Consider the following 22,500-nt stretch of genomic DNA (forward strand, 5'->3'; position numbering starts at 1 on the left):
CAAATGGCAGACAAGGAGGTTGGGTTACAGCAATCAAAGGGCAGTGGTGCCTTCTAAATCTGAGAGTCAGGAAATTAAAAGATGAAATGAGCTGATACAGAATAAGTGTTACTGGTATAAAGATGGTATTTTAGTTTGCTGCCATTCTTTGTATATTCTGACAAAAGGTACAGGCAACCCTCAATATACGTGAGCACACTTTCTCTACAGTATTCTGCATTTACAACTTTATTTGCTGTCACTCACATGTCTCCCAACTATAAAGGATTACTTTCCTCTGGACAGCATCAAAAAGCATTTACTATTTATGAAAAGTTAACAATTTTATGTTGAAACCTGTTAAAGTAAACTGTAGAGGGTATTTTAATCATTAATTAAACAAACTGGATTGGGGCAGTGTTTGTTTACTTGTTACTAATTCTAAAGTTCTAAAAACATCTTTGTTGCTTTTTTTTACCCTAAAGACTTGACTTCAAAATTATTAAACAAATATTGATGTAATTCCATAACTTACACAAGCAGGTTTATATGTTATGCTACTGTACGACCACTTAGCTTGTTGATAACTAGAACTGCAGCAATCAGCAGAAAAAAAAAAGAACTGCTGGCCTATGGGGCTTAAGAAGCAGCTAAATACTAATGAAGTGTACCCTTTTGAATAAAGGACTTGTATTAAAATTCTTTAGCTTACTTATTCAAACCTTGATTAAATGCTATAATCAAAATATCATGGGGGAAAAAAGAGGATAAAAACAACTTACTTAATGCAAAGTTTCTCAGGACTGCTGCTCACAGCTCGTGCTTCTGTAGTAAGCGAGTTGAGAATCACAGCAGGGTAGATAAAATATTTTTCGATACATTGCAACCAAGCATATATCTTTTCAAACCACATGAGTTGGGCAGCATCTGGAAAAAAAGACATGCAAGGCAAAAATATATTATGTGATAAAATGCTTAACACTACAAAATCCCTGAAGCCTACGAAAAAACTTGTAATCAAGGGCCACCTTAAATTCCTTTGCACCTCTCCATTAGTATCTTTTGTTTTGTAAATGTGTCGATCAGCACAAGCAGCAGGCAGACTGCTATCTCATCCCCCCACCGCCGCAGTTAAACTCGGGCAAAAATTTCTCCTAGCTCAAGTCTGGTTTATCTGGGTGTGTGATGCCTGGAGTTATAGGGTAAATAATATATTGTTATTTGAACACATGCATTTCATGAGTGTTCCATGTCTACAATGATTTATGTAAATGTAGGATGACGGTAAATGTGAGAAATGCAAGAAATATTGAACACACAGCTAAAACAGCAACTTTTTTCATGTTATAGGACTAACAACAAAATTTTGACATGAAGTGTATAATGTGTAAAGACTTAAGTCCAAATGTCAAATAAACAATTTCACAAAAGGTACATGTGTAACAAGATGCATTATATTGGTCCAGTTCATAATTAATTTGTAGCAGTAGCACATTCTTTTGAACTTCCAAGTTTTTTATTTTCCTCAAAATGTGCTTTTCTGTCAAGATTTTTACTCAACCATCAAGTAATGACAATGACCAAATTACTCAAATCACAACATTCTCATTTATGTTTGGTAATGTACAGTTTCCAAAATAAGAATTATTACTTATAAAAATACATCTAATAAGTAAAATGTGAACAACAATATGCATTTATCATCATTTTTGACATTTTTTAGAACCTCAATGTACCTGCCAACCTTTATTTTTCACAACAAATGTCCCTCAGAAATATGACAGGGTAATGTTTACAGCATCAACAATTACTTTACCAACCAATTTACTTTACTGTGAATGATGGTTTCTGAGTAATTACAATATATGCAAAATTCCCTAGTTACACTGCAATTATGGGAGGCTAAATGGCCAAAAATTTAAAGAAAATGTAATTAAAAATGATCACTGTTACAGTATATGTCATGATATAATCTATGTGCACATACTTATCAGACTGAATCCAGTTTAGGTGCTTTGGCAGGCCCTTTTTTATAGGGTTTACACTAATGGCTAATTTTACTGTTATGTTTCTTTTCATAAAGACCATTTTAGTAGAACTGAAGTAATATTTTATTTTTATAGCAACTTTCCCATGCTTAAAACGATTCACAGAATTTTAGAATGAACAACATAGAAAATGTAGAAAGAGATCAAATACACAACGCTGAATATAAAATAATATCAGTACAAAACACTAAATAAAGAAATACGGGAAATACAAAGCTTTGAATTACAATAATGGACAAAAAACCACAATAAAATATTTAATTTGAGCAATGGTTCAGTTTCAGTTCATTTCAAAACTGCCTTTACGGCTTTTCTTCTGTCATTGTATTTTTGTTAGAGGCTGTGCACCACTCATGATTATTTATCAATCACCATAGAGTTACCATAAAGTAGCAGAAAGCATATAAACTTTTTTTTTTTTTGTAGCATGTTATTTCATCCTCTAGATGGCAGCAGAATATTGCCCCAAGTGTTGGGCTTAACACTGTAAAGCGGATCGTTACATATCACTCCGAGCCTGACTGTGGTTTAGCCATAATTGCATAGAAAACCAATCCAGAGTCGTTTTAACACACAAGAATCTAAAAATTAAAAAAATAATACTTATTGTTGCCTACTTATATTTATATTTAGTTTTCTGTTTCTTTAAAAAAAAAAAACAACTTTTATTTCCCATGGTGCTCTAAGTGTGTTCTTATCTTTCTTAATGGTTAATTGGATTATTTGAGTGAAATCTGTGAGAACATTGCTGTATTTTTCAATCAAAAAATTAATGATATTAGAGATAACATAGTATATCTCCCCAACACTGCAGAACCTCCAAAGCCCCGGTACTCCATTATAAACAAATTAAATGTTTTCACCAGGATAGATTTACCTGAATTACATAGTATAATCTCTCAACTGAAACCCTCCATCTGCGTCCTTGACCCATTACCAACAAGGTTTTTCAAAGAAATATCAGGCGTGCTAATTGACAATATTCTTGACATAGTTAATTCGTCATTAGATACGGGGGTCTTCCCAGACTATCTTAAGACTGCTGTAGTTAAACCCCTGCTCAAGAAAAATAATCTTGACCCCTCTGCCTTTGAAAATTTTAGACCCATCTCTAACCTGCCCTTTTTAAGTAAAAATTCTAGAGAAGGCAGTCATTTTGCAATTAAATGACCACCTCAATAAACATGCTATTCTTGATAAATTTCAGTCAGGCTTCAGAACAAATCACAGCACAGAAACTGGACACGTTAAAGTAGTAAATGACTTGCGGGTAAATGCAGACAGTGGCCATTTATCTGTTCTCATCCTCTTAGATCTGAGTGTCGCATTTGACACCATTGATCACAATATTCTTAGAAATTGCCTTAGTCAATGGGTGGGCCTCTCTGGCAGTGTCTTAAATTGGTTTGAATCCTACCTGGCAGGTAGTAAATTCTTTGTTAGTTGTGGTAATCACATCTCAAAGACACATGATATTCTATATGGTGTTCCACAAGGCTCTATCCTGGGTCTGACACGTTATATTCCAAATCGTAACCTTAGGTCTTCAAATGAGTGTCTCCTTATAATTCCAAAAGCTAAACTTAAAAGAAGTGGTAAGGCGGCCTTCTGCTGTTATGCACCTAAAATTTGGAATAGCCTACCAATAGGAATTCGCCAGGCAAATACAGTAGAGCACTTTAAAAAACTGCTGAAAACACATTACTTTAACATGGTCATTTTACAACTTCACTTTAACTTAATACTGATACTCTGTATGTTCAATTCATCATAATAACTATTCATAATGGCTCCAAAATCCGTACTGACCCTTATTCTCTCTCTCTTCTTTTTCCGGTTTCTTTGTGGCGGCGGCCTGCACCACCACCACCACCTACTCAAAGCATCATGATGCACCAACATTGATGGACTGAAAGCCAGAAGTCTACATGACCATCATCATCAAGTCCTTCCATGAAAACCCTAAATACAAAGAGGACTGTTTGATTTATGTTAGTTAGATTGTCCAGAGGGGACTGGGCAGTCTCTTGGTCTGGAATCCCTACAGATTTTTTTTTTTTTCTCCAGCTTTTAGAGTTTTTTTTTTGTTTTTTCTGTCCACCCTGGCCATCGGACCTTACTTATTCTATGTTAATTAATGTTGACTTATGTTTATTTTTTATTGTGTCTTCTATTTTTCTATTCTTCATTTTGTAAAGCACTTTGAGCTACATTTTTTTGTATGAAAATGTGCTATATAAATAAATGTTGATTGATTGATTGATTGATTATGTGCCACGAGAAACACAGGACGTGTAAGAAGGTAAAAGAATGCCTAATGCACTGTTTCTTTTGAGAGAAGTAAAGCAGCTTCCTGATGCACTCTACCAACAGTAAAAATGATAAATGAAAATTTCTACTGTTGTCTCGTTCCTACCAGTACACTGTGTGCCACTAGCTGCAATAAATTTCAATGCACTGCCTCACTGCACAGATTATAATAGCATTTAATTCATTTAAGTTTTATCCATGAAAAACTAATACTATAATTTTTAAGCAACCATGGTGTGGAATGAATAAACCAGCATTACTCTTTATATTTTAATGTGGATTATCCTATAATGGAAAATTAATTTATGTGTGCATGTTTCCAATACCTGATAAAAAAAACATATACAGTAATCCCTCCTCGATCGCGGGGGTTGCGTTCCAGAACCCCCACGATAGATGAAAATCCGCAAAGTAGAAACCATATGTTTGTATGGTTATTTTTATATATTTTAAGCCCTTATAAACTCTCCCACGCTGTTAACAATTATTAGAGCCCTCTAGACATGAAATAACACCCTTCAGTCAAAAGTTTAAACTGTGCTCCATGACAAGACAGAGATGACAATTCTTTTTCACAATTAAAAGAATGCAAACATATCTTCTCTTCAAAGGAGCGCTGTCAGGAGCAGAGAATGTCAGAGAGAGAGCGCGAGAGAAAAGCAAACAATCAAAAAATCAATACGTGCTTTTAAGCGGCATTTGTTAGAGGAGTGTCCGTATCCTCTAGGCAAACAGCCTCTGTGCAAACAGCCCCTCTGCTCACACCCCCTCCGTCAGGCAGAGAGAGTGAGAGAGACAGAGAAAATGCAAACAATCAAGCACCGTGTGGGAAGCATATCGTATATCATTGAGGAGTTTTATTTAATATGTACTACGTGCTCTGATTGGGTAGCTTCTCAGCCATCTGCCAATAGCGTCCCTTGTATGAAATCAACTAGGCAAACCAACTGAGGAAGCATGTAGCATAAATTAAAAGACCCATTGTCCGCAGAAATCCACGAACCAGCGAAAAATCCATGATATATATTTAGATATGCTTACATTTAAAATCCACGATGGAGTGAAGCCGCGAAAGTCGAAGCGCGATATAGCGAGGGATCACTGTATACATAAGATGTAGTGAATTTGTTGATCTTCTTATTTGAGCTAATTTACCATTTCAGAGTTTAATTGTTGGTACAAATTAACCTCATATTATTTTTACTGTGCATTGCAAGATTCAACTACTTCTGAAGCTGTTAAAACTAAAATAACGGACAAATGTACAAGAGTCAGAAAAGACTAAATACATATGCATATGCGTGTATTTATTATTGAACAACTTTAGGTGTAGAGAATGCAGAATATGTAGTCAATGTAGTGGCAGAAACATTACATTTAAAGGTATGTTAACTTTTGTGGTATGATATGTACAGGTTACAGTACTTGCAACATATGAACCCAAAGTCTACACACAAAGGTTCTGCATAACGTTTCTTGATTTACAAACAAGCACATTAATTAATAGTCATAACAGCCCTCATAAAACCAATAATTACAATTATAGTTTCCATTAGTTTTATATTTTGGCCTTTTACTTCGGAACACATAGATTCATTTGTCTTTTTGCCTGCATTTGGTAACCTCATAGGCGTAATGCCTGACTGCCCACGATCAGCTAGACAGTACTTACCACGAACTTCAAATTGGTTGTACTCCCGAGACCGTAGTACTGGGTGTGCAAAACAAAACCAAGGCAGCTGCTTACGAAATTGAGGGAGGAGGTAATGAGTAATGAAGCCTATTAATCCCGCCAAAGCATACAGAACAAAGCTCAGTGCAGGCTATGGGGATATAAAAGGAAAAGAAAATAAACAAATACAAAAATGTTGGAAACTACAATAATATGCTGCACATTTTATATTTCTAAAAATGTGACAAGAGTATTAACACTCCAAAAAAGTAACTAAAAAAGCAGATTTTTTTAATGGGGTGTGCATGTTAAGAAAACATCAGTCATTAAAATTTAAAACATTTAAATATAAACAAAATAAATAAAAACACACCTATTCAACTATATTCTATTTTACAATTTAAAATCAATGCTGCTATCCTGTAGCAGAGTGTCAATGTTTATTTAATCTTGGCTAATGGGAGAGTGCTGTACAAGTTTCAGCTACCCAGAAGCCATCACGAATGTGTTGTATTGCAGAAGTTATCATGTAATTTTTAAATTGCCTTTACTGTTTGATTTACCTTCATACAACTCTACAATTAAATAATTTATTACATTCATTTACTGCTAAACTTTTAAAGGCAATAATTATTTTTTACATGGCCAACATATCAAAATGAGCTAATTACAGCCCAAAGTTAATTCCAGTTACAATAACTGACCAACAATAGCAATAATGTGTTCTTCTTAAAATCACTTGAACTCATTATCAAAATCTGGTTTGCAATAAAAATAATATTAACAAACTCTCACCTGTAGTGCAATGAAGACAGTGCTAGCACTGATGGCAAACGTGATGACTGCAATCACAGGACACATAACTAAATCAGAATGCAGAATTTCTTTCTATGAATGTAGTGAAAAAGAATGAAAGGTCAGTTTATTCAAAATGCCAGGTATTTCAAATTTCATCAATGCAGAAAATGGGGCATAGTATAAAACCAGTTTTTCTAACCCTTTCTGGCATGGTCCTGGGCCATGTGAAATTTATTTTTTTATATTTCCACCACCAGTCACAGAGCTTTCACAAGTGTCTAACTTAAAAACAGGATTGAATATTTATGCCTCATAAAACATCCAGCAAGCAATTACTGTATATTTGTGGTACATGGTTCTTTTCTATTGTTTATACTTCATGAATGTATAGATAAACTGCCTGATGAAAGAACATTGTGTATTGTGTATATACCAGCAGTCAGAGGCACAAGAGTATAGGGAAAGGTTTTTAAAGCAAAATGTGCAAGTTCCAAGATACACAAAATGATTACCATTATATTTTCCACCTGCATAGGTATGCATATTGCTGTGGACTTAAATCCCAGATTTATGGTGCAAATTGCAGGTCATAACAAGGCTGAAGGTATCAGGAAACACACTAAACAGTTAACATTAAGGTGTTATTTCAAATGCGATAATTCCAAAAGTGCTCTTTTACCAGGAGTAGTATACTTAGTTACACCACTGAAAGTTGATATTTTCTGATGGTATGAGAAAGGACATCAGTATCAGCAGTATGCACTTTCAATTTATAAAATGTTTTGTTTTTAATATATTTAGGCATGACCTATGAATGTCTCACAGGATGAGCAATCTTACAGTATTGTGATCTGAAAGTAGTGGACAAAATTTATGCCGAGCTAGGTCCAGTAGATGATGTCATTTATGTGAAAAAATAAGTCTAGGCCAATCTAAATTATAAGGAGGAAACTAGCTGTTACAGAAACCACGATCAGCTATACTGAATACAACCTTTAACAAATTGGTATTTTTATATAAAAAAAATACCTTTAAGTAATTTACACCTTTAAGTGTTATAACCTTTTGTATTTACACTGAAAACCTTTCTTGATTTTGAAGTACCTGAATTTGCAGGTAAACTTTCATCTCACATTGGAGAATTCCATTTCAAAGATACCAAGTATGAAAAAGTAGGGAGTGGTGTTAGTCTGATACAAACACCAGTATCAATTGACATATTTCTATTATATTTATGCTTATTTTTAATTTTCATTCTTACCACTGAATTACGAAGCTTTTCTGGAAGAGGATCCTTGATTTCTATCATAGGATCCTCAGGACTTCTGTTTATTAACTCTGGAAAAAACTTTGTCCGTATAAGGGACCTAAAAAAAACAAAAAAGAAAAAGACTTAACACTAGCATTACCAGAGCCTACGAAAAAACTTGTAAATCCGTCCCACCTTAAATCGCTTCTTAAAACCATTCTCACCTCTCCGCCAGCGTCTTTTGTTAATCTAAATGTGCTGATAAAAGAAAAGCTGCAAGCAGCCGACTATTCCATCACCCCACCGACTTAGAACGTGCACAAATTTCTCCCAGCTCATGCCTTGATTGATTTTCTGGGAGTGAAGTGGAGTTTTAGAGTGGAAATAATAGATCGTTGTTTGGAACACACGAATTTCATGTCTGTTCCGTTTCTACAGTAATCTGTGTAAACACATTGTTAAAACAGAAATGTTTTTTATATTCTAGTAGTAGATGACAAAATGTAGGCATAAACTATATAATGTATGAAGCCTGAAGTCCAAATATCAAAGAAATATTTTCACAGAAGGTACAAATCTAACACAACAATTACGCTTTTATTCAAAAATATAACTGCAGAAACAAAAAGCCGCCTTAACATGTGACATTGACACGTGTTTATTATAACTGCCTCCTGACTCCTGACAGGTTTTCCTGCTGGGTTTCCTCACTGTGATCCGGTTTCCTTCCAAAGGCATGAAGATTTGGTGCCGCTAAAATAACTCCAGTGTATGTGTGTGCTTGTATTCACCTTGCGATACCCCGTCCAGGGATTGTTTCTGCCTCGTGCCCAATGCTTGCTGGAATGGACACATCCCTGGATTAATGGATTTAATCATTAAACATCCTTTTCAGAGATGTTTCGGTAAAGTGTCATCGGAATTTAATGGGTGTTCCAGGCAATTCACAACACAGAGAAGCAGAACCTGTTCTCACTGTGATAATATCTCACACTGCCACCTGGTGGATTCGTCCAGATTTACATAAAGCACACGTGCAAGTATAAACAGTCAAACGCTAGCATAGCAGGAGCGTCCGCAGCAGCATGGGTTGCGTGAAGTATAACTCCAGCCTAATGCTTTTTACAAATTCTATCACATATACTTACAAAGTTACAACTATTTTAAATTGCACATGGACCTTATGGACACACAGTGAATCCGGAAAGTATTCACAGCTTATCACTATTTCCACATTTTGCTATGGTACAGCCTTATTCCAAAATGGATTAAATTAATTTTTTCCCTCAGAATTCAACACACAACACGCCATAATGACAACGTGAAAAAAGTTTACTTTTGTTTACTTTCCGGATGCACTGTACTGTATATATATTTTCTCCCCAATGGGGACTGTTTAGTTTAACATTATACCCTTGGTTTATTGTATTAGGACTTATTATTACGCGTTCTCTGCTTATCCATGGCTACTGTTAAACATCATTCCCTGGGATGATTCTTTCAGAATTGTTTAAGATTATATTTTATGTTTATAGTATTTGGACTGTATTGTCAATAGATATCTTCATTTTAAGCCTTACACATCGCTGCTGTGCACTTATTTTCTTTTGGACCTGCTCTGTCTCTAGGTATGTCAGAGGAATGGAACTTCGTTAAGTGTGGTCTAACCTCACGTGGGGAGGCAAAGGGGGGTATGGGGGAGATAGAGAGTAAGCTATTTCTAATCTATCCTTTAAATCCTTAGAACTCTAAGTGCCAACATAACAGTATGCTAAAGTTTACTGAAAAAGAACAAAAGCATTTGATCATAATGGAGCGCATACTATTTTGGGAGTCTGATCTATCCTTTCATCCCCACAAGTGTAAGTGTAACTCTTGGCAATACTAGAAATTAAGGTTAAAGCTACTATATGCAATAATGTTCAAAATTAATTTAAGATTATAAAATGACAACAAAAGAAGCGTTTTTTCCCCAAATCATAGCGTACATTAATTGACCCCAAAAACCTGTGTTCAAGTCAAGCATTCATTAAAAGAGTTTATGATGAACCAGATCAAATGTGAAGCAAAAGTCATAAAACTCAATGAATGTTTGCGAGTATTGATTAATTTCTTCAGGCACATACATATCAGTTTATTTCACTTTTAAAGAGGTCTGGCAGTCCTCCTCACTTCATTCCTTGTCTTGCACATTGCAGCTCTTCATAGATGAAGTCACTGTCAGCTAGCATCATGAATGTTGTCGTTACAATCGATTTCTGATGCCATTTTAAACACTCAGAATATACTTTTTCCTGTGAACTTTGAATTTAGATAAATGAGTCTAATGAGTGGGACTCACTGTTACTGTTGCAGAACAGAAATGTCCAGGGATGAAAACCTTTTGTTTGGCTAGAATGATGTTACCAACAGGGGTAATTTCCTGGAAATATCATCCATTGAGCTTTGGATACATTTTCAGATTTTCTGAGGTTAGACTGCAAGAAGGAATCAAAGTGTTGAAGCCTCAAAGCTCTATGTGACAGAGCAGAGTTTAATCTTTTCAAGGTTTTCAACTGGGTTGTTTACATGCAAATGCTACAGTAAGAGAGCAAGTGGAAATAAGATACTCCATTTCTTCATCTTATTTTCACTTTCTGAATATGTGTATTTCTGGAAGATTTCAGCTTACACTGACATACTCCACCCCAGCATTTTTGATTTGTTCTATGGCTTCAATTTACATGCTTCCGTTAGGTCAGATTATCTCAGGGCACAACGTGAGCTACCATAGCTATGCTGATGACACACAGCTGTACTTAACAATAGCACCTGATGACCCCGATTCTATTGATTCACTAACACAATGTCTGACTAGTATCTCAGAATGGATGAATAGTAATTTTCTCAAGTTAAATAAAGAGAAAACTGAAATTTTAGTGATCAGCAATAATGGATACAATGAGGCTATTAGAAATAAACTGGATACATTAGGATTAAAAGTCAAGACGGAGGTAAAAAGCTTAGGGGTGATTGTTGACTGTAATCTGAATTTTAAATCACATATTAATCAGATCATTAGGACAGCATTTTTTCACTTAAGAAACATAAGTAAAGTTAGACCTCTTATATCACTGAAAGATGCTGAGAAATTAGTTCACGCGTTTGTTTTCAGTCGACTAGATTACTGTAATGCACTCCTCTCTGGACTACCCAAAAAAGATATAAATCGTTTGCAACTAGTGCAGAATGCAGCTGCTAGAATCCTAACTAGGAAAAGAAAATCAGAACACATCACACCAGTCTTAGCGTCACTACACTGGTTACCTGTGTCATTCAGAATTGACTTTAAAATTCTGCTTATGGTTTATAAAGCCTTAAATAATCTCCCCATCTTATATATCGGAATGTCTGACACCTTATATTCCAAATCGTAACCTCAGATCCTCAAATGAGTGTCTCCTTACAATTCCAAGAACAAAACTTAAAAGAAGTGGTGAGGCGGCCTTCTGCTGTTATGCACCTAAAATCTGGAATAGCCTGCCAATAGGAATTCGCCAGGCTGATACAGTAGAGCACTTTAAAACACTGCTGAAAACACATTACTTTAACATGGCCTTTTTATAACTTCATTTTAATCGTAATTTAACTTAATCCTGATACTCTGCATGTTCAATTCATCATAACAACTATTCATGGTGGCTCTAAAATCGGTACTGACCCCTACTCTCTTTTCTGTTTCTTTTTCCGGTTTCTTTGTGGTGGTGGCCTGCGCCACCTCCACCTACTCAAAGCTTCATGATGCTCCAACAACGATGGACGGATTAAAAGGAAGAAGTCTACGTGACCATCATCATCATCAAGCCCTTCCGTGAGAATCCTAAATCCAAAGAGGACTGTTTCATTTATGTTAGGTAGAATGCCCAGAGGGGACTGGGCGTATCATGGTCTGGAATCCCTACAGATTTTATTTTTCTCCAGCCGCCTGGAGTTTTTGTTTTTCTGTCCCCTGGCCATTGAACCTTACTCTTATTCGATGTTAATGTTGATTTATTTTTTATAATTATGTCTTTCATTTTTCTATTCTTTAATATGTAAAGCACTTTGAGCTACTGTTTGTATGAAAATGTGCTATATAAATAAATGTTGTTGTTGTTGTTGGCTTCTGCCATAGAAAACTCCACAGTTGCTATGAACAGAAAAATGAAGACATGCAGTACATTTCTTTCCTGAGGGAATAATGTACAGTATTTACATTTATATATATTTGCTTGGCAGATGCTTTTATCCAAAGTGACTCAACAAAAGATGCATGAGATGGTGTAAAGGAATTTTCAAGAATGTGTGTTTAGAATTGATTGCTTCATTCACATTTTGCTGTAATAAAATATTCCTAAGAACAGAATATATTGTTTTCGGAATAGGAACCTTTAAAATGAGACTCAATCTGGTATGTTTTTACTCCTTAGTTTGATGTTTGTTTAGACCCTCCAAAGACCCAATTTTTAACCAATACTTCACTTAAAACACAAGGTTCTGGAACAAATCAATGTTTGCCATGAGGATGAAAAAATAACTTCATCTTCAAATATACTGAACTTTTCATGTAACTGTACTTTAATTGTCACTTGCCAGGCAATATTTAAACAGTTCACTGAGATGCAGTGGTTATTGTCCTGGAGAAGATATAAAAATAAATGGTTAAGCCTTTTTCATATTAATGTAGTCAAAATATCAAATTTTCCATGATGGTTCTATTTCAATAATTTATTCATGTTCATCAAGACATTATAAAGACTACCTTTGTATAATCAAACTTAATCACATTCAACATACTGCCCAAATTGTTATACATTTTGCAAGACATCCATATTTATTTATTTACTTATTAAATTGAGTTTAGGAATCTGAATGGAGCTAACACTTTATTTTTAATAGTAAAAACACCATTGGTTCAGAGACTTAATTCAGTTTGAGGTCCTACACAGTCTTATTTTTACTTCTCGAGAAACTGTTTGACAATAGAATTCAGGAGAAAAACAAACAAACAAACAAATATTAATCCTACACTAGCATGGCTTGCAATTGGAAAAGGATTTGGCATCATTTTCCCTTTATGTGGCGTGCTCTGTGTACTCAAATCCACAATGAGCTATACAAAATAAAACTACAGCAAAAAAGTTAAATATCATTTATTACCCATACTGATTAAATATCTTAAACAATGTTTAAAATATTTTAAAATATACAGTGTACAAAATAAGTCTACACACCCCTGCCTAAATCATAGGTTTTGTGTATATTAAAAAAAATTAAATCAAGATAAATCCTGACAGAACTTTTCAGCTTTATTGCAAAATTGCAATCAATACAAAGAAGGTGATCTATAAGTTTGGCACATCTGGACACCTTGAAAGAAATCCGTATCTGTCAAATTAAAGGACATCTTCTGTGCACAGCTCTTTTCAGGCCACCCCACAGATTTTCAATTGGATTGAGGTCTAGGCTCTGGCTGGGCCATTCCAGAACACTGATTCTCCTTGGATGAAGCCATTGCTTTATTGATTTCTATGTACATTTTGGGTCAATGTCATGTTGAAAGTTCAAGATCCTCTTCATCTTCAAATCCCTAGCAGATGCTTCAAGGTTTTGTGACAAAATAGACTGATACTTGGAGTTATTTACGATTACATCCTCCTTGACTAAATCCCCAGTTACAAGTGAAGAACAGCAGCCCCAAAGCACAATAAGGCCACGTTTCATTATAGGTATGGTGTTCTTCTGAAGATATGTTGTATAATTTTTGCACCAAACATACTTTTTGGAATTATGGCCAAATAGTTCAACCTTGGTATCATTAGACCATAATAAAATATTTTATGGTTATGGGAGACTGGACATGCCTTTTTGCAAATTTAGCCGGGCTTGGATGTTTTGTGATAGAAAGGTTTTATCTTGCTACCTTACCCCACAACCCAGACATATGATTGCTGTCACATGTGGGGAACAACCAGTACTTGCCAGGAAATCCTGCAACTCTTTTAATGTTGCTGTAGGCCTCTTGGTGACATCCCTGACCAGTTTTCTCCTCAATCTTGAGGGGGATCTGCTGAGCTTGGTAGAGTCACTGCTGAGCCATATTTTCTCCACTTATTGATGACTGTCATCATGCTCCATTTTAAATGCTTTGTATAGCTTTTTGCAACCCTGTCCCAATTGATACCTTTCAATGATGAGATCCCATTCATGTTTTAAATGCTCTTTGCAGACCATGGTTTTTGGAGTATTTTGCAACTAATAGGATATCAGAATAGTCCTCCAGGAACAGTGGAACTTTACTTCAACTCAAATCGGAGCCACTTTAATTGATATCAGGTGTACGCACACTACTATTTGCAATGAAATTTATTGCGATTTGGTTGATTCTGATCGCAGTGACGTCCTTGATTACTGAAGGATGTGCACACTAATGCAACCAAGTTTTTGTACAATATTTCCCTTTTTTCACTAAACAGTTTCTGATTTGTTTTCACTTTGTTAGCATAGATTTCAATATTTCAACAAAGGTGGAATAAGTTCTGGCAGGATTTATCTTGGTTTCACTTTTTTATTACACAAAATATGCACTTTTGGCAGGAGTGTGTAGACTTTTTATATTCACTGTATTTATATTAAAAAATGTAAGATATGAACACTGAATCAAAGACCTTATAGACCTATTTATAATAAATTCATGATGGAATTAAAAGAATGAATACAAAAATAAGTTAAAATAATGAAATCACATTAACAACACTTTACAGTCTGTACAAAAAGAAAAACAAAAAACAAGTTCTTAGTGAGAAGTCTGATAACAAATGTTCATTTCTTTTCTAGATGCTAATAAGGCTAATGTAAAAAAAGAACAAGTGCTCACCAAAAAACTGTGAAATCGCTGCTTTGTCTGCTTAGGTGATATGACATTGACAAGAGCAATCCAGAGAAAACAGAGAAGAGGACAGGGACATGAAGATCATCCCAGGGAGCCTGAAATCATGAAACAGTGGTATTACATGCCAAGATAATGATTTAAACAAGCAAAAAAAAAGATGGCTACCAAAATACCAAGTCATTTGAGTAAAATAGAATGACAAGTTTGCAAAAATACCATGATTATAAAAAATTAATATAGCAAAGCTTCTTCACTCAGATGCAAGCGAAGTGGAAAATACATATAATTTAGTCTAGGTACAATGCTTGTTACTTAACCTACATAAACACAGATAATGTGTAGTATTCATTACTGTCAAATATTGTTACAGAATTGATGAAAAAGTATATGGGGAAGGAATACTAACAAAAACAAAAATCCTTACTTTAATGGCCCCAAAACTGAAACCATAGAGAAGACCTGCAACAATCAAACTACGCAGGACACTGTAAAGTGCAGACAAGGGGCTTGTAGTAGCTGAAAAACAAAATAAAGACTCAATGACTTCTGAGTGTTTTAAGGCACAAAATATATTCAGCTTACAAAAGACTACAACACCAATAAATAAATAACACCTAAAAATAAAACTGCCAAGAGGTATGTTAAGTCTCAACCATAATAAAGAATATTATTCTGGTGCAGCAGCTTTATAATTACTTAGGCAGGACTAAAGTCACAATGACTATTTTTGATTAGGATCTCTGCTACACATTTGCTTCCATATAGATAGTATAGTACACCAGACAATAAGAATTACGTTGATTCTTTTATACATAACATAATACTAGCTCTGGAATAGTGATATGTACTCAATCTTTTACCTTCATATAAATGGTCAAGCACATAACGTTTGTAGAAATATACAGAGCAGCAATTCACCAAATGACTGAAAAACAACAGTTACAATTTAAAACTACTTTTAATCATATTGCTAGGTAACTGTCAAGAAAACCACTGTTTTGTGTACTCATAAACAGCATAAACTAAGAGCTGTGTTTTATCTTTGCAATTTAAAAACTACACACAATCTTTCTATACTTTCTCTACCAGGAAAGTTTAACATGTTACATCAAAAACTCCAAATTATACTAAATGAAGCCTCATATGTATTTATATAAATTAATCCAATTAACATTAACGAAGGACAGTTGATAAAGAGTACAGCAAAAAGAAAAATCCTCATAGTCTTGTTATCTGGAATATGTACAGAAAAGTAGCAAATTAATATTTCTATCCTTGGCAACAACAGTATCATACCCATTGGTACTAGTACTAAAATGTATTCTGTTTTCAGGTCAAGAAAATTGTGTTTTTTTTCCCTTTAATTTTGATTTGAGAGAATACTTCTAAAAAAATAAACAGTACATGAACACGGCTTTAAGTGAAGGCTTGTAAAAGAATATGAAAAGAACAAAGCAAGAGTTTGGTAATATTAATGGGTAGCAGACCAAAATACATAAAGGAAAAAAAAAAATATATATATACTCATTTTTATCTATGCATTTTCACATGCTTGACTGAAATGCATGGGTATGTGTTACTATTCTAAAAATGACAACTGTATATACAGAGAATTACTAATAAATATATAGATGCATTTATAATAATAATAATAATAATTTATTTATACAAGGCTCCTTTCTGAGAACTCAAGGACACCAAACAAACAATAAATAAATAAATAAATAAAAAGACACATTATAAACAACTTACATCATCATAAAATACAGAAAATATAAAAATTGAAACCAAACAAAGCCACTGTAATCATAAAGAAAAAGTCATTTTAAACAGATGCGTATTAAGTTTACATTTGAAGGTTGAAAATGATTTGATATTTATAAGCTCAGTAGGTAATAAGTTCCAGAGCTTTGGAGCAGAATGGTTGAATGCTTTGCTCCCCATGGAGGTTAGACGGGTGAGAGGGATGGTCAGATGGATGGAGGAAGAGGATCTAAAGTTACGGGAGGGAATGGCAACATGAAGAAGGTTGGACAGATATGGAGGGGGCGAGGTTATTAAAGGCCTTAAATGTTAATAGCAGAATTTTAAAATCAATTTGAAACTTAATCGGGAGCCATTGAAGCGGCTGCAAGACCGGAGTAATATGGTGAATATGCCTCTTTTAATCTCACATCTAAACTGCTTGATCTTAAAAACAAAAATTGCAGTTTCAAATTAACTGTATTTTTGGAGACGATGCATGTAACAATTAGAGCAAGTAACTTAAAATTGAATTTCATCTCTGAAAATTACGTTTTCATTCAGTAGAAATTTTAAGTCTGCTTCTAATAGTTCTTACCTGAACCACCAAAAACATGCATGTCAACCTGTTCCAGCAGGCACATAAGGAAGGTGTTTACTTGAGGTAACAGACCAAAGAGGAAAATGGCAGGAAAACACAAGGTGAAAACTACAATCAAGGAAAAAGAACAAATTAAACACTAAGACTCAAAGTTACAACACTAGTAACTAATCAAAAGAAACACATTCAGTTGCAAGGAGAGAATTATCTTGGCAAGGGCACTAGTTAATATCTCAAGCAGAGCAGGACGCCAACACATACCTGGATAAAAGAGGCACTATAACTTGTACTTATTTGAGTGACAATGCTGTAGAAAATACCATTCAAATAAAGAAGGCTGGTGTTCAAAGACTAGGACCAGCCAAGTATTAAATTTGGTTAATGTAAACACTAGGATACTAAACTTCGTAAAAAGGACACATTCTCCACATCTCAATTAAGGGGGCTGGGGGGGTTAGGTTAAGAACACCCATCGTGCAATAAAGCTCAATAAATCCACATACACCTCCTTTTTAAATGACTGAATGTATTATTTAAAAAAATTCAAATCTAAAAGCTACAAAAAGATGTGGATCCGAAAAGTACTTAAAAAGCATGACATACAGACATAAAAATAAATGGGCTTACCAATAAATACATCTCTAGCACATAGCAGGAAATCATCAAACAAGAAGGTAACCCCATACAGTGTGAAAGTTTGTATTGTCAAAGATTTGCTGCTCCGGTCAAATAACAAAATTAACACACAGCATAGGCAAAAATACACTGGTCGACTGTATGCAATAATCCAATTGTGACCCTAAAAAGAGAATAAATAAAGAAAAGCATTTACAAGAAACATACTTTTATAGTTATTCTAGTGAATGAAAATTTGAAAAATGAAAATGTGTTTCTATTCAAGAAAACACAATGACAAAAAGGAAATACTATGCTGTACCCATTATCAGAAATAAACAGACCACTCCACCTATAAAAAGTGTTCAACCCCTAGGAAGTTTTCATATTTTATCATTCTACAACATTGAATCAAAATGGATCTAATGTGCCTTTTCTAGCATTAATGAACAGAAACAAAGACTGATGTCAAAGTGAAAACGGATATTTATGAAGTAATCTTATTTTCTTATTGTTGGTGTTACTTAACCAATCAATCTGAACGTTACTGAGTTTATAAACTTCTCTTTCCAAATTTAATAGTAAGATAAACTGGCGATAATGTAAGCTCCTTTTATTAAACTTGCTGCTGCCGAAAGAAGATACAGAAGATCTAACTTGTGTGTGACCTACACTCACCCACACATCTTTGCAAACAAACTGTCATGAGAAATGCTACTCCTTCAAATTACCCAGAAGGTGAAAAACTTGTAAACAGTAGCATTTATCTGTTTAACCGCCAGAAAACAAAACCAGACCAGAAATCTCACAAAAACATTTAAAAAACAGTCTCAAATGAATAATGCTTCCTTGGGCATTTCCGTAGGCAAGAATTATGAAGGGGAATCATAATCCATATGTTTGTGCTCACTGCATTAGAGAAACAAGAAAAAAGCAATCCATCTTAGACTTACATTTGTTCTAGTTTTTATCAAAAAAAAAATCTATCTTAGACTTACATTTGTTCTAGTTTTTATCATATATACTGTAGAGAGATGAAGACATAGGAAGTCTAGAATTTTCTTAAGTACCCTTCGAAAATTATGGCCTTGACATGGTGCATGGCCTAGGTGCCTATAATGTATGATCCTTAGTTGTGAAGATGCGTGTTGCTGAAAGCATTACCCATTGCAAACTACTCTAAAGGGCCAGACAAAAACAATCCATAAAAATCACCCTCATGGTAAGTATCGGGACTCACTCCTGGTGAAAGACCTGGGACTGCTGTTAGCTGGTGCACACACGACAGGTAGGCAACCCACTTATTTTTTTTTTCTCCAGCTGTCTGAAGTTTTTTTTTTGTTGTTTTTTTCTGTCCACCCTGGCCATTGGACCTTACTCCTTTTCTATGTTAACTAATGTTGTCTTATTTTTATTTCTTATTTTGTCTTTTATTTTTCCTTTCTTCATTATGTAAAGCACTTTGAGCTACTTTTTGTATGAAAATGTGCTATATAAATAAATGTTGTTGTTGTTAGTTTTTTTAAACTGAGCCTGACTGGACTATCTGGAGAACCCATTTGGACTCACCAGCCTCAGGGTGAAGGATGAGAGTGTATTACCGGTGGTGTGACGGGCAAACATGAATGGGTTCATGCAAGCTATACCTTACTGATACTAGATCTGGGTGTTGTACAGTAGGACTGTTTCAGTGGAAGAGTGAGTGGTCTAAAGGACTTAAGTTGCAAAGAGGAAAACTTTGACTACTCGTGTGTACACCAAACAACTACTATGAGTATTCAGTCTTTACAAAGACCATGAATTCTGTGCTTAAAAGGGTACCACCAACTGAAGTAATACCAGGGAAACTTTAATGCTCATGTGCAGAATAACACAGAGATGGGGAGGAGTGTAACTGGAAGGAACACCCTGCCTTATCTAAATCAGATTCAGGAAGTGCAAAGGTACTTCCATCTTTGCCATAGATCAGTTAAACAATTTTTTACTTTCCCATTTATTTAGTGGGTTTTATAAATTTGTTAATCCCATATTCATGCGCTCTGTAGACTTGAAAAAAAAGTTATGACCATGTTCCCCTATAGTATAGATAATAGTACGTATTATACTGTACAGACGATGCTTGAATATGGGACTCTGGGACCACTGTTACGTGCCACCCAGTCCAATACATGCATAGCAAGAGTTGTGGTGTTAAGTTGTGGTTATTCATTGAAATTCATCAAATGTACATCTTGACTAATTTTCTGTTCATAATTTTCACAGTTCTGGCAGAAGGCAGTTTAGCTCACCCTCCAGAACAGTGTGGTAACAGCAACTATATTGTAGGACCTAAGAGTAGAATCACTGCTTCTTATAACCAGGAGGTTATTTTGGCATGTAATTAGACAGCTCCCATAAGAAGTGAAGACCCAGCATATACTGAAGGGAGAAAATCTCTCTTTCACTTGACCAGGGAGCATCTAAGAATTTCCCTATAAAGGGGTTAGAAGAAGCTGCTGAGAATAAGGCAGTTGCCACCACATTCCATCCTGGGACAAAAAAGTGAAAATTAATGTAACTAAATAAATACAGCATCGTTTTGAGTGTTTTTACACATTGCTGGAGTATTACATTAAATAGTGTTTATCTTCTTTCTGTAATGGTGTTTTTTAGAATGTTAGGGTGACAGACCAAAATTAAGTCTATCTTTAGTCTGTAACAGCTACTGTTCTTTTGCATCTACTTGCCAACTATAACATAAATTAAGTACTTTACATATACTACACAAAAAAAAACTTATTCTTGTAGTTTCTCAAAATGTTAAACTTTCAGCGCAATTTATTATTTGTTCATACAGTCCCAAAAATGTAGTAAATATGTCAGCATCATTCAAAACATCCAATTCATACTCAATAAAATCTAATCATTTTAAACACTTACATGCATTGGAGAAGCTGCATCTGGCTGCACACTCTGTGGAAAAAAACACAAGGTTACAAAGCAGAAATTCTGGATTATACATGATGTAATGTAGAAAAAAACACAATTAAAAACTGATAAAATACAAAATGTTATGGTATTTAGAAAATATATAGTTAGTATCAAAAATTAGTGAGAATAACATTACCTTGAGAAGGGAGTACTGGCAGCTGGCAATGACCAGGCAGAATTGGAAGACCCAGATATCTTTATAAAAGCCCTCTAGGAGGAGGAAAAACCCCAGAAATGCAACCAGGCTGGCTAAAAGCACTGCAAACAAGTTCTCTCCAACACTACGGTTCCTGAAAACGCAGGAAAGTTTTGATTGACATATCAGCATTTTCAAATCTAATTTTACCACTACAAAACCACTTAGCTACAAAACTAATGAAAAAAAAGAGTAAAAAAGAAAAAAAAACAATAAAGCTTGTGTACTTTCTTATAACGTGATATACCTGTCAAGCAGGGCAAGTAGGGCTAACCGATCATACTGGACTCTTAGCCACTTCCCTGGCAGCACCCAGAACCGATAGTACTGTTTTGGCTTTGTTTTCTCTTCAATCATTAGTGTATTCTCCTGGGATTCATGAAGAGACTCATGATCTAGGTCAAACTGTAATGACATTTCAAAGATTAGTATGTTCTACAATGTGATTTTCTTGGTAATGTTTTAATAAATATTAATAGTGAAAGAAAACTTTAATAGTTAAAGACAGTTAACAAAACCTGGATCTTGTTTGCACTCTGTTCATCTCACTAAATCTACTATCTTTCTTACAACAGACAAAGGTTAATGGAGGATTACTGGTACTAGTACAAAAGTCAATTTTCACTTCACCAGAAAAGTGCAGTCATCTTTTTTTTTTTTTATATTTCTTTTATCCTTTAGATGGATGTTTTCATATTGTTTATTCTTGTACATCATTAGTCAATATTGACTTCTATTATATCAAACTTTTTTCTCTTCATTCTGCATGAAAATGTGATTTTTGTTTTCAGCCACCACGACTACATAGGTAACATACACTCACCTAAAGGATTATTAAGAACACCATACTAATACGGTGTTTGACCCCCTTTCGCCTTCAGAACTGCCTTAATTCTACGTGGCATTGATTCAAGAAGGTGCTGAAAGCATTCTTTAGAAATGTTGGCCCATATTGATAGGATAGCATCTTGCAGTTGATGGAGATTTGTGGGATGCACATCCAGGGCACGAAGCTCCCGTTCCACCACATTCCAAAGATGCTCTATTGGGTTGAGATCTAGTGACTGTGGGGGCCATTTTAGTACAGTGAACTCATTGTCATGTTCAAGAAACCAATTTGAAATGATTCGAGCTTTGTGACATGGTGCATTATCCTGCTAGAAGTAGCCATCAGAGGATGGGTACATGGTGGTCATGAAGGGATGGACATGGTCAGAAACAATGCTCAGGTAGCCCGTGGCATTTAAACGATGCCCAATTGGCACTAAGGGGCCTAAAGTGTGCCAAGAAAACATCCCCCACACCATTACACCACCACCACCAGCCTGCACAGTGGTAACAAGGCATGATGGATCCATGTTCTCATTCTGTTTACGCCAAATTCTGACTCTACCATTTGAATGTCTCAA

The 22,500-nt window shown here is 34.9% G+C and overlaps 1 protein-coding gene across 2 annotated transcripts in view; it reads right to left on the reverse strand.

Moving 5' to 3' along the window:
• LOC120539264 (pecanex-like protein 1) overlaps positions 1-22,500 on the reverse strand; it is a 169,497-nt gene that overhangs the window by 68,028 nt on the left and 78,969 nt on the right. For both annotated transcript variants that reach the window (XM_039769172.1, XM_039769171.1), the window contains exons 11-21: positions 21,339-21,496; positions 21,032-21,185; positions 20,845-20,877; positions 17,938-18,109; positions 17,308-17,418; positions 15,391-15,482; positions 14,952-15,061; positions 8,069-8,174; positions 6,805-6,897; positions 6,010-6,160; positions 762-906 (exon numbers count right to left, since the gene is read on the reverse strand). In XM_039769172.1, the coding sequence (XP_039625106.1) occupies positions 762-906; positions 6,010-6,160; positions 6,805-6,897; positions 8,069-8,174; positions 14,952-15,061; positions 15,391-15,482; positions 17,308-17,418; positions 17,938-18,109; positions 20,845-20,877; positions 21,032-21,185; positions 21,339-21,496 (1,325 nt within the window). The remainder of the gene's footprint in view (positions 1-761; positions 907-6,009; positions 6,161-6,804; positions 6,898-8,068; positions 8,175-14,951; positions 15,062-15,390; positions 15,483-17,307; positions 17,419-17,937; positions 18,110-20,844; positions 20,878-21,031; positions 21,186-21,338; positions 21,497-22,500) is intronic.

Source organism: Polypterus senegalus, chromosome 11 (genome assembly GCF_016835505.1).
Source record: "Polypterus senegalus isolate Bchr_013 chromosome 11, ASM1683550v1, whole genome shotgun sequence".
NCBI lineage: Eukaryota > Metazoa > Chordata > Cladistia > Polypteriformes > Polypteridae > Polypterus > Polypterus senegalus.